Here is a 15,119-nt window from a genome sequence, read left to right on the forward strand (position 1 = left end):
GTGCCACGCGTAAGTGTTTCATTCGTTCGAACACGTGGATTCATTTGGGCTAAACAGCAGTGGGCTCATAAAACTATGGCCCAATAAGGATATTCCTTCCCTGAGTTTTTCAAATTTTGTTTTTTTTTTTTTTTTTTCTGTTAAACTGCTGCTGCATAGGTGTGCTGATCTTGATTTTTTGTTTTACGTAAGTTAAATGTAACTAAAACAAGATTATGTATCTCATCTTATATAAACTTCACAAAAAGGCCATTTTGGCAAAATAGCTTACAACATACAGATTGTGGTCTCTCTCAACTCTTGTGTCTCAAGGCTCTGCTTCAGTAAAGATTTTTCATTCTGTCCTTGAGTTTTGTTCTGCAGGAGAACAAGCTATACGAGCCTATAAAGCTAATTCTCACTCCCAGAAGATGATCTCTCCTTGCTCGCCAACCAAACCAAGATCTTTGAGCCGTCTCTCTTGGTAATACTCTAGCACATCAAGCTCAAGCTCCCTATCCTTGAAGATATTGTCGATTTGCTGAAGCACTTTCTTCTCACCAATCCTTGCCTTGAGAGCCAATTCCATCCTCGGATCAAGCTCTCCTTCCAGAAACTTCTCATCCTGCAGAAACATAGACAGAGCAAGAAATGAGTTCTAAGTAGCTTATAAAGACAAGAGAAGTAAGAGCTACCTCTTCAATGGTGGTAGCGAAACCAGACAAAGCAGATTTGCAGGCATCTCTGACAACACGGCATATAAGTTCCTCGTTTGGACGACTCACAGGCAACTCAAGATGGCCCCATATGGTGTTACTGAAGATGGATTCTAACAAGAAAGCATCTGAACCACCAAGAGCCACAAGCCGAATGTACTGAAGCATGCCAGCGGGAAGAGACTGGCCCTCTACTATGTCAAAGTATCCGGTCTCAGCCATCCCGTTAGTCTCAGCGATGTCCAACTTATCCCCATAAAACGGGTCTGATTCTGGTATCTCGATTGTTAAAGTATATGAGTTCCGGTTAGGGTTTGACTCCACAAAACCATAGTCCAAGGCAAGTTCTGCATTGCTTTTGTTCACATCATACTGAATGTACACCTGGTGGAAAGAGGTAGTCCAAAAAAAGCGTTAAAAGGTACACTCTTTGAGAGGGTAATGATAAGTGACAGTGTTTGAAGCTTACCTGCCCACCTGCTTTAACATAAACAGGAGATTTCAAGGAAAACAAGAGATCCCTAGAGAACAAGCCAGCTCCTTTTATCTCATATGCATAGTCTTCTGTCGTTATCGCAGGGTTATGGTTTATCTGTTCAAAACCAAACGTTATAGTAAATAAGATGAAGTATCCTTTTGTATACAAGGGAGGGGGGTTTACCAAATCTGCTAGAGGGACCAAGACAAGTTCTTGACCACGGAGGCGAGAAAAAGCTCTCGACCTGAGAATCCCAAATGCCCAGATGAAGTCATCAAGTGTTATGCCGGATGGGAACATATCCTTGTTGGGCTGTAATATCTCTTGTTCCAGTTTCGAGAACTCATTCTCCAGATACTCTTTCACACCCAATGTGGTGCTCAACAGTTGAGTCCCTAAAGCCAAACAAACAGAAACCACTCCTACGTTAACAATGTTTAACTTATCAGACACTAACTAGTGATACACTAGTATTTGGTCTCAAACCAACAAGTATGAATCTAATCATTTTAAAATGGTCTAACTATTTTAAAAAAGATTGAACCTTTGAGCTCAGCAAGCTCCTCTTCTGACCTGTACTGGAGACACATTTCATGAAGAAGACATTTTCATCAGACAAGTTTTTTTAGATGATTGATAGTCAGAGAATGATGACAAAACCCACCAGAAGATGGTAGAGTCAGTAGATTCAGGAAGAACGTCAAGATAAACCCTCCAGGCAGAATCTTCATCATACTTCTCTCTGATCAAAAACAGAGCAACCGAAACCCACGGCTTCAACCCGCCGCATAAAGCTCCGACCTTTGAAGCCGCCGCCGTCTCCGGGCTTATCCACAACCGCTTGGGAACCTCCAAAACGACCTCGTTTCGTCCGATGTCGCGCCGAGCTACGAGCCCCAGACCTTCCGTCACCGCCGCGGGCTCCGCGGCGGATTTACCGGAGACGACTCCTTGGTCTCCGAGCCACTTCCAGAAACTCTGAACGTTCTCCGGCAGCTCTGAGGTCGAGGCGGAGATGGGTCTCACCGAAGATTTCTTGAGTGGGATTCTCTGACGAGCGAAGAGAAAGGAAGGGTTTTGAGACTTTAGGATCGACGGTGAACGGAGAAAACCCGTCGCGACGGTGACGGAGGAGGATGTCATGGCGGGTAGAGTATTGAGTGGATAGTAATTATTATTTCATAGATAAGGAAATTTAATATACATAGCCCATTAATGTATAAGGCCCAAGGCCTATATTTAGATTCTTTACAAATTACGAAGTCCACACTACTAATGGGCGTTCGGTACCTGTTCGGATTGGGTATTTCAGATTTTCGGGTATTTCGATATAGGAGTGTAATACCTGTTCGGGTATTTCTTTATTCCGGATCGAGTTCGGGAATTTTTAGTTCGGGTTCGGGTATTTCGGATCGGATTTTCGGATATTTAGATTTTGGAAAAAAATATTAAATTTTTCATTTCTCAAGTTTTTTGTATTTAAAAATTATAAATTTTACTTAACTGATTTTTTATTTTCTAATAATTGAATGATTAATAAATTTGAAGATAACATTTTATAAATAAAAGATAATAAATTGATTATTATTTTAAAATTGTGGATGTAACTTTTGTTAATGCATGAAATAAAAATCTTGACAAGCATTTTAAATGAGTAAAAATTCACTTTTTCTAATTATATGTAAATTATCTAATTTTGAAAAATGTGCATAATAAAAATAAACATTTTGAATAAAATTAAAGAAGTAAACTAGGAATATAGACCTAAGTATACATATGTTTGGTTATCTTCGGATATCCATTCGGGTTCGGGTATTACCCGTTCGGGTTTGGATATCCAATCTCTCCTAATTCAATACCCGTTCAGATATTTTACTACTTCAGTTCGGTTTCGGTTCGGGTTTTTTCGGTCGGGTTTGGGTACGGGTTCGGGTATCGGGTAAAATGTCCACCCCTACTATTTAGGTCTAACTTCAGTCTACAGATATATCATATATCCAACGTGTACTCGACTAGTAAGATTGTGAATCGTTTGACAAGTCCAATCTCAAGTCAACTTTAGTCACATTACTGAAAATTACATACGAATATTATTCTTTTCCAAGTGTCGATAACTGTTAAATTTGACTGGAAAATCAACACTTGTTTCCTTTATGTTCAAAAGTCGTCAATTTAGACACTTTGACTGTTGATTAAAAAAAAAAGACACCTTGACTGTTTCACCTGTTAGTTAGGCAATAATTTGGTTGCTGTTATAGTTTTCATTTTATTGTAGATTTTTTTGTTTATTGTAGAATTTAAGATGCAGCTTTCTGTGTAGAAATTTGGCCATGAGTTGTTGTTAAAAAAACATGATTACTAGATAGTAGTTGTATATTCTGAAACAAATTATTTAAATGGTGCTTTCGAAATAGCTTTGGATGCTATTAAAATTGGATTATTTTATTTTTCTAAAAATTCGGTATGGCTATAAGTTTAGAAAAGTAATAGATCACAGTTTGACTAGTTTAATTTTTAAAATTGTAGAAAAATGAATTTGTGCACAGTGATCATAATTTTCCACGTTTCAAGTAACATAAATTATATACCAATCATCCAATTTTCTTAAATTTATGATTGATTTAAAAATTTATGATAACTGAGGGCATTTTATCAATATATATATTTGTTTTAATATTTTATTTAAATATACGAAAATAAGAAAAAGACCATTCTCTTTTATATGTTTTAATAAGTATAAAACTTTTAAATAACTTTTTTATTATACAACTGATTTAGCTTATATATCTATAAACATTATATGTCTAGACTATCTAAAGAAAACATTATGTATAAGATACTTAGCTGAAAAATGCTTAGTTGGAAAATCATATTGCTATTGACTTTCTAATTGATAAATGATAATTGAGTAATGCACTAAAAGCAATCACGGAATCATCATTACCATAAATTTGATATTATTTAAAAGTTATTTTAAATGATGATTATTTTCATAAATATCTTAAATTTGTGATGAAAATTATTTAAATAGTGCTTTGGATGCTATTAAAATCTGGATTATTTTATTTTTTGAAAAATTTGGTATTGTTATAATTTTAGAAAAGTAATAGATCACAGTTTGACTGGTTTAATTTTTAAAACTGTAGAGAAATTAGATTGTGCACAGTGATCATAATTTTCAATGTTTCAACCAATCATCCCATTTTCTTAATTTATAATTGACCTAAAATTTTGGAAATATAAACAACAAAAGACAAAGAAAACCTACATGGGTGAAACACGATAACTGAGAGCATTTTATCAATACATTATTTTAAAAAAATATTGTTATTTAAATATACGAAAATATGAAAAAGACCATTCTCTTTTATATGTTTTAATAAGTTAAAAATAACCTTTTATTATAAAACTGATTTAGCTTCTACATCTATTAACATTATATGTCTATACTATCTTAAAAAAACATTATGTCTAAGATACTTAGCTGGAAAATAATTAGTTGGAAAATCATATAGCCTCATTGACTTTCTAATTGATAAGTGATAATTGAGTAATCCACTAAAAGCAATCACGGAATCATCGTTACCATAAATTTGTTATAATTTTAAAATTATTTTTAAATGACGATTATTTTTATAAATATTTTAAATTTGTGATGAAAAATGATTAAACTATTTTTTGAATCACTATAAATATATAAAATTATTTATATAAGTTTATAAACACAAATCCATCCCCTAAATAATAAACCTTACCCAATAATAACTAAACCATAAGTTCAAACGTTTAGATATCTAAGGAATGGTATACTAAGCAATTTATCAAAATCACAAATTCTACTATTAAGAAATGTAAGTTTATATAGTTTGATGCTAATTGTAAATATTTATGATTGACTCATACTCAGGGATGAAGGCAATAAAAGTATATTAAGATCACATGATTCTTATGAATTTGGTAAATAAACTCTATTGTATAATTGTTTAAAGTTTTTTTTTCTTGTTTATTTGTTTCAAGTTAACATATTATTGAGTTAAAATCAGTTTTTAACCTCGCTAGTTTGTGTTTAAATTTATATATTGTGACCCCAATAACGAAAATTAAATTTATACTTTCACATATCCAAGAAGAAAAATCTTAAGAACAGGTTTTTGGGCCCCCACATTATGATTTAAATAAATCAAAGAAAGTCTGACAAAATCCACCAACACAAGCTCAGGGATTGGTCAACAATATTCATGATTTTTCCATTTTATTTTATTACTTTTCTTCTTTGGCAAAATATATATGTAATATATTCATTTTTTTCTTCAGAAACCTATTATTATTTTTTACAGCAATAAACTAACTATTGGTTCGGAGAACCAGACCGAAGACATAAAATCAACATAAAACATAGCAGAAAGAGAATATTTAATACCTCGTGCCAGCTTGTCCGCCACTAAATTATGTGCATTCGTAATATGTTGAATCTTGAAAGAAGGGAAAAGAAACCTTTAATAAATGTTGATAAATTGATAACTGATGTTACTATTCATTTTTGTATATAAAAGTGGTTCGCTAATTTATAAAGAAAAGCTAATTTGTTAGCATTAAATCACTTATATATTATTTTAGGAGCACTCAAAATAAATAACTTTCACTTGATGTGTGATTTATATAAGTATCATTTTCTACGTGGCAGCCTTACAAGCACTCTCACATCTATTTTAAAACAACCCTTAATCTACTAGAATTATTACATAATGTGCCATTGGTCATATTACCATATCAATGTCTACGATTTATGTGGTATTATAAAATGGACGATATGTTTCTTAGACGACTGGTTGCAAAGTTATTTATTACACATACCACTAATTCTTATCATTATTATGTGATTGATTTACATATTCACATAAATATAATAGTCTCAAGGTTTTTAGTTTTGTTCGTGACAGAAGTTAAAGAGAAAAATCATATGTAGAAACATTATATATTATATTATATTTCATTAAGTTGTATATGACTTTTATATGATTCGTAACTTATATATAACATTAAGTATCCATATATGTGTTACATATATCCACTTCATTATATATCTTTTAAAAAAGAAGCTACGTAGCAAAAATCACTACATATGTATGCTTTATTAGTTGCACAAAAAATGTCTTATTAAGTTTTTAATATATGTAAAACATGAACTAAAAGATGTATTTTACAATATCTCTTGAATCCCTTAACTTAAGGACCAAAAAGTTTTGACTAAGCAATCAACATAAAATTTGATATACCAATTACAATTCAATAAAAATTTATCGATTTTTAATATTGTTAAATCTCATAGTCAATATTATTTCCTATTTGTGTTCTTCCTTAATTGTGAAACTTTCCAAAAATATATATTTTAGACTTAAAAGTTAGGGATTATTAGTACTAGATTTAAGAGAGAACTAGATTTTGACCCGCGCTTTTAAAGCGCGGGTTTATTTTCCTTTATTTTTTTTTAAATTGACAAATATTTAATAAATGTCATATTTTCATATATTTGTTTTTTTATAAAAGACTTAAGCTTTTTATCTTTCTTTATCGTGTTTCATTTTAAATGAGTATAGGCCTGATCACAATATTCGGACCCAAAGAACCAACCCAAAACCGACCCAAAAATCAGGATCCCGAACCCGATCAGACCCGGGGTAAATATCCGAATGAATTCTAAATTGCTATATCCGAAGAACCGATCCGAACCCGATCCGAACCGAGAACCAAATGAGTACCCGAAGATACCCGAAATGTGAATATATATCTAAAAATATATGTTATAATTATATTTTTAATTATTTTAATATTTTAAATTAATATCATAAGTTAACTATAGTAGTCATTTTTAGTACTTTTGAGTATTTTTGGATAAAATATGATAGTTTGGATAAAAGTTTACCCAAAAAAACTGTATATAATGGATATTTTTGGTTACTTTTGGTTACTTTTGAGTAATTTGGATACAAAAATTTGAACCGAATCGGATACTTTGGTTACTCTGAGTATAAATAACCGAACCCGTTTTAGATATTTTGGTTATTTGGTTATTTTTCAGGTTCTTATGCATGAGAACCGAACCCACCCGGACCCGGAAAGATCTGACTCGAACCCGATCCAAAAAAAATAAAAATTGAATCTGATTTGTTAATCGGCTCAAATGGCCCAAAAGAGATGATGTGGGCAATGGGCTGGATTTAAAAAAAATGACCCAATATAGATGTGTTATTAATATTACTTGATTGCCCTTAATGAAATATGCAATGTTATTAAAGAAAGGGGTATTTTTAATAAAAAATCCAATAGGATCCTGCTTTAATAGTATAGATATTCATTTTGTTTCGAAATTAGGTGGAATTAACCATAACTGTGGTGTACTATATATAAATCACGTGAAATATATTATACGGTTTCACAACATACAAAGATTAAAACTAGCAAAAGAAAATAAATTCCATGAATTTTATCTCTCACTTGAATATAAGAAATATATGTGGAAGATTAAGATGAAATCATTAAATTTTGGAAGTAATACTCGGCTGCTTATGGAGAAACCATTAAAATGGTTCTCGTAGATGCAAAAGTTAGTTGTTGTTTTTTTTTCTCAACTACTTTTCTCTGTTTCAGTTGATGCTATAGTTTTTTTTTTCAGGGATATCAAATTCATGGATCGATTAGGAAAGATTTGGAATCCTACGCAGTTTGCACACTCTATACTAATAAGTGATATTTAAACGATGATGCAAATTCATATATCGAATAAGAAATATTTGGAATCCTGCAAACTCCTAAGATTTTTACCTTTCTAATATCTATATATTCAAAATTATAATTTTCAAAGTTTTTTCACCCTGCGAAGGACAGAGGTTATCATCTATTACAGAAATTAACACAGATGCCCTGCTCAACAATACTTTTTTAATAGTAAAAGAGTTTCAAAAAAGAAAACAATACTTTTTGATCAGCTAATTATTGTGTCCGTTACTCTTTTGAGTCTTGAGTGTTTTTCTTTATGATTAAACAAAACAAATCATGCTTGTTGAAGAAATAGTCTATTACTCTTTCTAATTATTTAAGAACTTTTCCCATGAACATGTACGTGTTCGAATGGATGAAATATTTTTTTGTACATGTACATGCATGGATAAAAAAGTTTCATCCATACGAACACGTACGTGTTCATCGGGAAAAGTTCTTGAATCTGTAAGGTTCAAATCTTATGCTAATAGTCTATATATCCTCGTTGGACCATCCAACTTCAAATAATATGGTTAGACACATACATACTGGGATTTTGTTTAAATGCATTTGTTTTGCATATCCTGTGTACGGTAATTCTTTGTTTCTAAATGACTGATTGTGCTGCTTCTGATCAGTCCAATATTTGTAGTAGATCTACGTCACGTTCACTAAAACTACCACTATAGTCTTATAACTTATTTTTGTAATATATATATACACACACACACGCATTTACACCAAGGGTTTGTTGGTTTGTCAATCAAAATGGACTATATATAGATGGAGATAAGAATTGATGTTTGTTTTGTGTTAAATAGACATCAATTCAATGATCTATCTAAAATAAGTTTTAAAAATTTAGCCTAAAATGAGGTTTATCCAGATAAATCTAATTGGTGTATCTAGGTTAGATAAATGTGTCTAAAATGATAAATGACAAATGACAAATTTACCATTATACAAACTGAATATTTAAATCTAAATTGAACAAACAAATAATCATTGATATATTTTCTCAAAAAACTACAAATCCACATTTTTGGCGAAAACCGTAAAATTATATATTTATCTTCAAAATCGTCAAATTACATTTCCATGCCAAAACTATACACACTTTTCTATCAAAATCACAAAACTATATTTTCTATATTTTCTAAAACATGTTTTTTGTATTTTTAGACATCCTTAGATAAATTCAGAGTTGATCTCGAATCTATGACCCTGATATATGGTGTTTTCACATCATTGTATATATATTTTCATTTGTTTCAAGTCACTAATCCGTGTCAGTCTAGTCCTTTTAATTTTTTACAGGTCTGGAGTTGGTAGAAGAGTGAAGAGAAGCACTACAAGAAAATGAGTGTATTGTAACGAATTTTTTCGTCACAATAAAATATATTTCGTCACAATATTGACATTGTGACGTATTTGTAACTGTTTGTATATGGTTGCAATACAATTGTCACAAATATTTTTTGGTATCAACACCGTAACAATGTTGTGACTTATTGAAACCGTACCAATTTCGACACAAGTCGTGACGATATATATAAGTGACAAAACAGTCACAGTTACTGACTAATAATCAAGTCACAAACCCGTCACTGTTTGTGACCATCACACCGTCTCCATTTCGTAACTCGGTGTGACGAAACATTAGTCTCCAATCGTCACAATTAAGGACTAATAGGTAGTCACGAAACAGTCTTATTTTGCTACTAATTTGTAGTCTCAGATATGTTACGTATTGTCACTGAAAATTCGTAACAATTCCGTAGTACAAGCTACTGATTTCTTAACTCAAATTGTCATGCATTTTGTCACAAATCAGTCTTAATTAGATACTTATATTTTGTCATGTATTCGTCACAATTCTTCACTGAAAAAACATCACAAATCCGTCTTACTTAGCTACTAATTTAGATGTAAAAATTGCAGAGATTTTTATTAAATTAGTCACAATTTTACAGAATTATATTCATATCCATATATTTTTTACTTTTATAATTCTGTAAATGTTAGCTATATTACAACGTGTTTTTGATATTTATTTTACAAAAACAAAATATGAAAAGACAAATTATTGAAAATAAAAATTCCATAAAATCAAAAATTCATAAATATAGTTTAAACTTGAACAGCAATTTAAATGGAAAAAAATCCTAGAAGTGCAGTAGATAAAGCAACTGAAAACCAATAAAATAACAACGAAAACCAAAACCATAAATAGCACCATAAGCCAAACTAGTTGGTGTTGAAGCAGAAAGCCTCCACAGCTTCAATTCGTTTCTTGAGGACTTCATACTCATCACGAGTCTTTTGCAATTCAGCTTCAAGCTCTTCCACTCGATGAGTTGTTCCCACTTCTGCATTACCAAGGGGAGAACCCGTCGCAGACTCTAAAGGCATTACAACACCTCTTTGGAGGGACCCAAGACCAAATACACGGCCTTGTTTCGATGTTCCAACAATCTACATATAAAATCAATAAAACATAATGTTTAGAAATAAGAAACTAAAATATATATGTATTTTTCAAAAAAAAAAATATATGTATTTCTTTTTTGGTTGAAAAAAAAAATACCATGTATAAGACTCAGACTTTAGAGCAAAGCACTACAAACTAAAATCAAAACAGAGCACTATGAACTCAAATCAAAACATCAGCCTCAAAAAATAACTGAAAAATAGGGAAAGGAACATAGACAAAATTATAAATGTAATCAAAAGTTATGTGTTTACCTGATAGTGCTTCATGCACAGATTTATCCATAAGTTCAGCAAACGCAATTGGAATGAGCCGTTGCATTAGAACATGACAATCGTGACTTTTCGTCCCTGTTAATTTACCACCAGATAAATCAACACATTTTGATAGACTTGATGCATATCCATCAGAAAACTTAACATCTTTTTCAAGCCATTTTAAGAAAGCTGCTTTTGCATCAGCTTGTAGTCTGAAAATTGGGAAAGGAACCTTGCCATCAGTTGTTAAGTGTAGATCTTTCCTGTTACAATACTCTTTCAAATCAAGTCGTGATTTGATGCCATCCTTTGTTTTTCCTTGAACATTCAGTAGAGTATTGATGATATTATCAAAAAAAATATTTTCTATATGCATCACATCAAGATTGTGCCGAAGTTTATGAGTCTTCCAGTAAGGCAACTCCCAAAAAATGCTTTGCTTGTGCCAGTTATGAGTGTCACCATAACCCTTTAAGCGCCCATGGTTTCCTCCGCAGTCAACTGTTTTGGGCAAACCATTTACTTTGTTCCATATTTCCTCGCCTGTAAGCAACAGAGGTGGATCATCACTCACAACCCTTCCTCTTTTAATTTTTTTTTTATTTCGCCGATAGGTATGATCTGCTGGTAGAAAACGACGATGACAATCAAACCAACTTGTTTTCTACCATTCTTCAACTGAAATGCATCAGTCTGGTCCATACAATAAGGACATGCCAATCGACCATGAGTTCTCCATCCAGAAAGCATAGCATAAGCAGAAAAGTCACTTATTGTCCACATAAGCACAGCTCGTAATATAAAATTTTCCTTAGTAGAAATATCATAGGCCTCAATCCCGTTATCCCACAGATTCTTTAACTCTTCTATCAGTGGCTGAAGGAATATATCGAGACTTCTCTTAGGATGATTAGGTCCAGGGACTAGAATGGTTAGAAACATAAATTCTTGTTTCATGCACATCTCAGGTGGCATATTATACGGAGTCAGAATTACAGGCCATAGAGAATAGTTATGCCCGGACATACCAAATAGATTAAAACCATCTGTGCATAACCCAAGGTAAATATTTCTTGACTCGGATGCAAATTCAGGATATACTTCACGAAAATGTTTCCATGCTTCTCCATCTGAAGGATGACACATTTCTCCACCATTCATTGAATGTTCTGCGTGCCATCTCATATCTCTTGCAGTATTATTAGACTGATATAATCTCTTTAATCTATCTCCTACCGGCATATAAAACATTTTGTTGTATGCAACCTTTTTCTGTCCCAACTTTTGAGTAGGTCGATATCTGTCTTTTTTGCAGAATAGACAGTTTTCTAGGTTCGCAGAATCCTTCCAAAATAGCATACAATTATCTTGGCAAACATCAATCTTCTGATAAGGTAAACCTAAAGACCGCATAAGCTTCTTTATATCATAGTAAGAATTCATTGAATTGTTACCTTGTGGCAAATACTCTTGCATCATCTGAGAAATCGAATCCATACAATTTTGAGGCAAATTATAATCTGTCTTCAAACTCATGAGTCGAGCTGCTAAAGAAAGTTGTGAGAGACCTTCTTTACATCCATCATAAATTGGATGTTTAGCAGCATCCAAAATATTGTAAAACTTTTTAGCCTCAGCATTAGGCTCTTCTTCCATATTTTCATCGAATGAAGTTTCCTTATTACTATATGCATCTGATACCATTGACACATAAGGATTTACTGTCTCGGTTTGGGAGTCAAAACCAGAAGCATCTTCACTAGTAATTATATTCTCAGGATTGTTTAGAATATCATAATTCTCTCCATGAGAAATCCAAACCCAGTAGTTTCCTGTAAACCCCCTATTATATAGATGACTCCACACAGTTTTTTCTTCCAATAATCTTCCATTGTCACACTTATAACATGGACAAAATAGCTTGCCATTCTCGAGAAATAGGGGTTGAATCTTTGCAAAATTCATAAAACTCTCCAAACCTTGACAAAACGTTTCTGAAACTTGATTATTGGAGCCATCGATTCTTTCATACATCCACTTTCTTGCAATTTTAATATCATTATCCAGTGACATTCTTTTCTACAGCAGAGAGCTTCTTTTTCCTTCTCCTCGACAGTAGATGACTTGAGAACCTCTGTTTTCTCTTCTCAATGATTATCTGTAGAACCAACACAATTTTTTTTTCTATCGCTATTGTAATTGGACTCTTTTTTCTTTTCTGTTTTCAAAAGTCTTGTACGTAATTACGTATCAAGAGATTAGGATTCTAATTAATAATATAAAAAAGGAAATATTAAAGTATATTCCATATTAGATAAGGACTATAGTCCTTATAAATAGTTATGCACTAGATAAAAAATGTAACATTGACATATGTTTGTAAAAGAATTTCTCTCTATTTTTAATATTATTATTGTTATGCAACTATTTTTATAGACTCAAAAGGTTGAGTCACAAACCGTGAAAAAAGTAAACATGATATATTTGGTTTTAATTAGCTACAAAATTGTTATATTATTTATGTAAAAGTTTGCAACAATAAATATATCTTTCACGGGTGTTAGTTAATGACTAAAGGTGAGTAACAAAAATGTATCAAATAGAGACTTATATTTCCGTCACGGTTTCGTATCCATTTTGTGATGATACATATAGTCACAATACTGTCACGACCATTACGTTTATTTCTATAGTGACAATTACGTCTTTATTTGTGACTAAATATAGCAACGACTTACATCGTCATAATATAGTGACAAAACAACTACAGAATTAAGACGAAAAAACACAGTCACAACTACGTATTAAAAACGTCACTAAATTGTGACCGAGACAGTTCGTCTCAAGAGGTCGTCACAATACATCTTTTTTTTGTAGTGAAGGTGCATGAAGAGAAGATGTCTTTTTGGAGCAAATCCTGCGGAGAACACTCAAGAAAAACAGTCCTGAAACTGTTCTCAAGCGGAACAAGCAGACGGAGTGATCTCGAGATTGTTCCCGACGAATATGGAAACTCTTATTTCGGAAATTAAAGCCCTGTTGCCCTAATCTCCTTTTCTACCTATTGGCGCCTCCATATAAAAACGCCATCTATCCTATTTTATTTTCTTACGCTAGTTTTTGCAAGACAAGTTTCATACTTTTGGATTCAAGCTTTTTGTAAGGGCGACGGCTCACCTCTTCCATACGAAGAACAACCTGAACTCTAGTTTTATTCTTCTTAATCTGATCATGAGTATTTCAATTTCATCTGTTGTTCTTCACTGCATCATGATTGAGTAGTCGACTGTTGATCTAGGGTGATAGAGTGCATTCGCGACTGAGCATAGATATGTTATCATTTAGTAGATCTTCATTCATTCATTGTTTTTTGTCTGCGCTAAACTGATCATCTAGCGTTTGATCCTAGGTAAATCTGTGCATCAAAAGTGTAATAGGTTGCTAGATCTTGTATGAATGAGCATTGCATCCTTAGCCACACAAAAGTAGATGTTAAGGTGCATTGTGAACAAACCGGAGTTAATCATAAAGGTTCACCATCAGATCTCAGACCAAGCGACATCTTAGGAGCTGGGTCTGAACAGTGAAAGGAATAACTACACGACAGTGTGTTGATCTAGCATGTTCTCCGAGTTCTAGATAGAACTGCATCGAACCTGAATTAGCTGCTCGGTCGTGATTGAGATCACTCGCATTCATCCTAAATTAACTCCTTTTAACCTGAATTTATTACTTGAGCTTTTTACTTGTTCTCTACGTCATTTTAAAACCAAAGTCAAATCTTCTTCTTAGCTTGATCTCGGAACTCATAGAACTAGAGTGTAGACTCGCCCTCTGGATTTGAATCTCAAATACTACAATTGCAACTGTTAACTTGACAGTAGCAAGGATTCATTTTTAGTGTATCAGACCCATTAACCAAATACAAAGCTCAAGACGACCCAAACTAGACCCGACTTAAATGAGAAACCCACGAACAAAAAGACTCAAAGGGAATAAAACTCTAATCCCACACATAGACGCGATACCACCATTATCGGACAAGGGCACCGCTGCAAGAAACCTCCGAAAGAGAACACAAACCAGAGATAAGAAAATACTGACAATTTTCTCAAGCCTAAACAACGAGCAGGGGCCAACACGTAACAGAAACCATCAACAGACCACCAACATCAGATCTAAAAACAAGGATCTGAAGGGATCCACCACGCATAATGAAGAAAGCTCAAACTTAATCCATGTAAATAAAAATGAAAGCTGGAGAAAAGAGGACCAACAGAAAAAGATAAAAACGCTGGAAAAACTCCGATGAAAAACAGATCCATAATCCCCAAACAGATCGCCAATCAAACAAACTTCCACCACAACCCACATGCCACCGCCACAACCCACATGCCACCGCCACACATGCGTGACTTCAGGGCCATCACACCACTACA

The 15,119-nt window shown here is 33.0% G+C and overlaps 2 protein-coding genes across 2 annotated transcripts; both read right to left on the reverse strand.

Moving 5' to 3' along the window:
- Nucleotides 1-203: 203 nt before the first annotated feature.
- Nucleotides 204-2,350, reverse strand: LOC108806159 (fructose-bisphosphate aldolase-lysine N-methyltransferase, chloroplastic). The gene is made up of 6 exons (XM_018578196.2): nt 1,838-2,350; nt 1,718-1,746; nt 1,357-1,568; nt 1,165-1,287; nt 675-1,079; nt 204-604 (listed from the first exon to the last, which is right to left on the reverse strand). Exons 1-6 carry the CDS (start codon nt 2,314-2,316, stop codon nt 398-400), a joined length of 1,455 nt encoding a protein of 484 aa, XP_018433698.1. The 5' UTR covers nt 2,317-2,350; the 3' UTR covers nt 204-397.
- Nucleotides 2,351-10,179: 7,829 nt separating this feature from the next.
- On the reverse strand, nt 10,180-12,384 carry LOC130495813 (uncharacterized). The gene is made up of 4 exons (XM_056987337.1): nt 11,334-12,384; nt 10,678-11,223; nt 10,538-10,551; nt 10,180-10,407 (listed from the first exon to the last, which is right to left on the reverse strand). The coding sequence occupies exons 1-4, from the start codon at nt 12,382-12,384 to the stop codon at nt 10,180-10,182; spliced, it is 1,839 nt and encodes a 612-aa protein (XP_056843317.1).
- Nucleotides 12,385-15,119: the final 2,735 nt, after the last annotated feature.

The sequence above is a fragment of the Raphanus sativus genome, chromosome 6 (assembly GCF_000801105.2).
Source record: "Raphanus sativus cultivar WK10039 chromosome 6, ASM80110v3, whole genome shotgun sequence".
Lineage (NCBI taxonomy): Eukaryota > Viridiplantae > Streptophyta > Magnoliopsida > Brassicales > Brassicaceae > Raphanus > Raphanus sativus.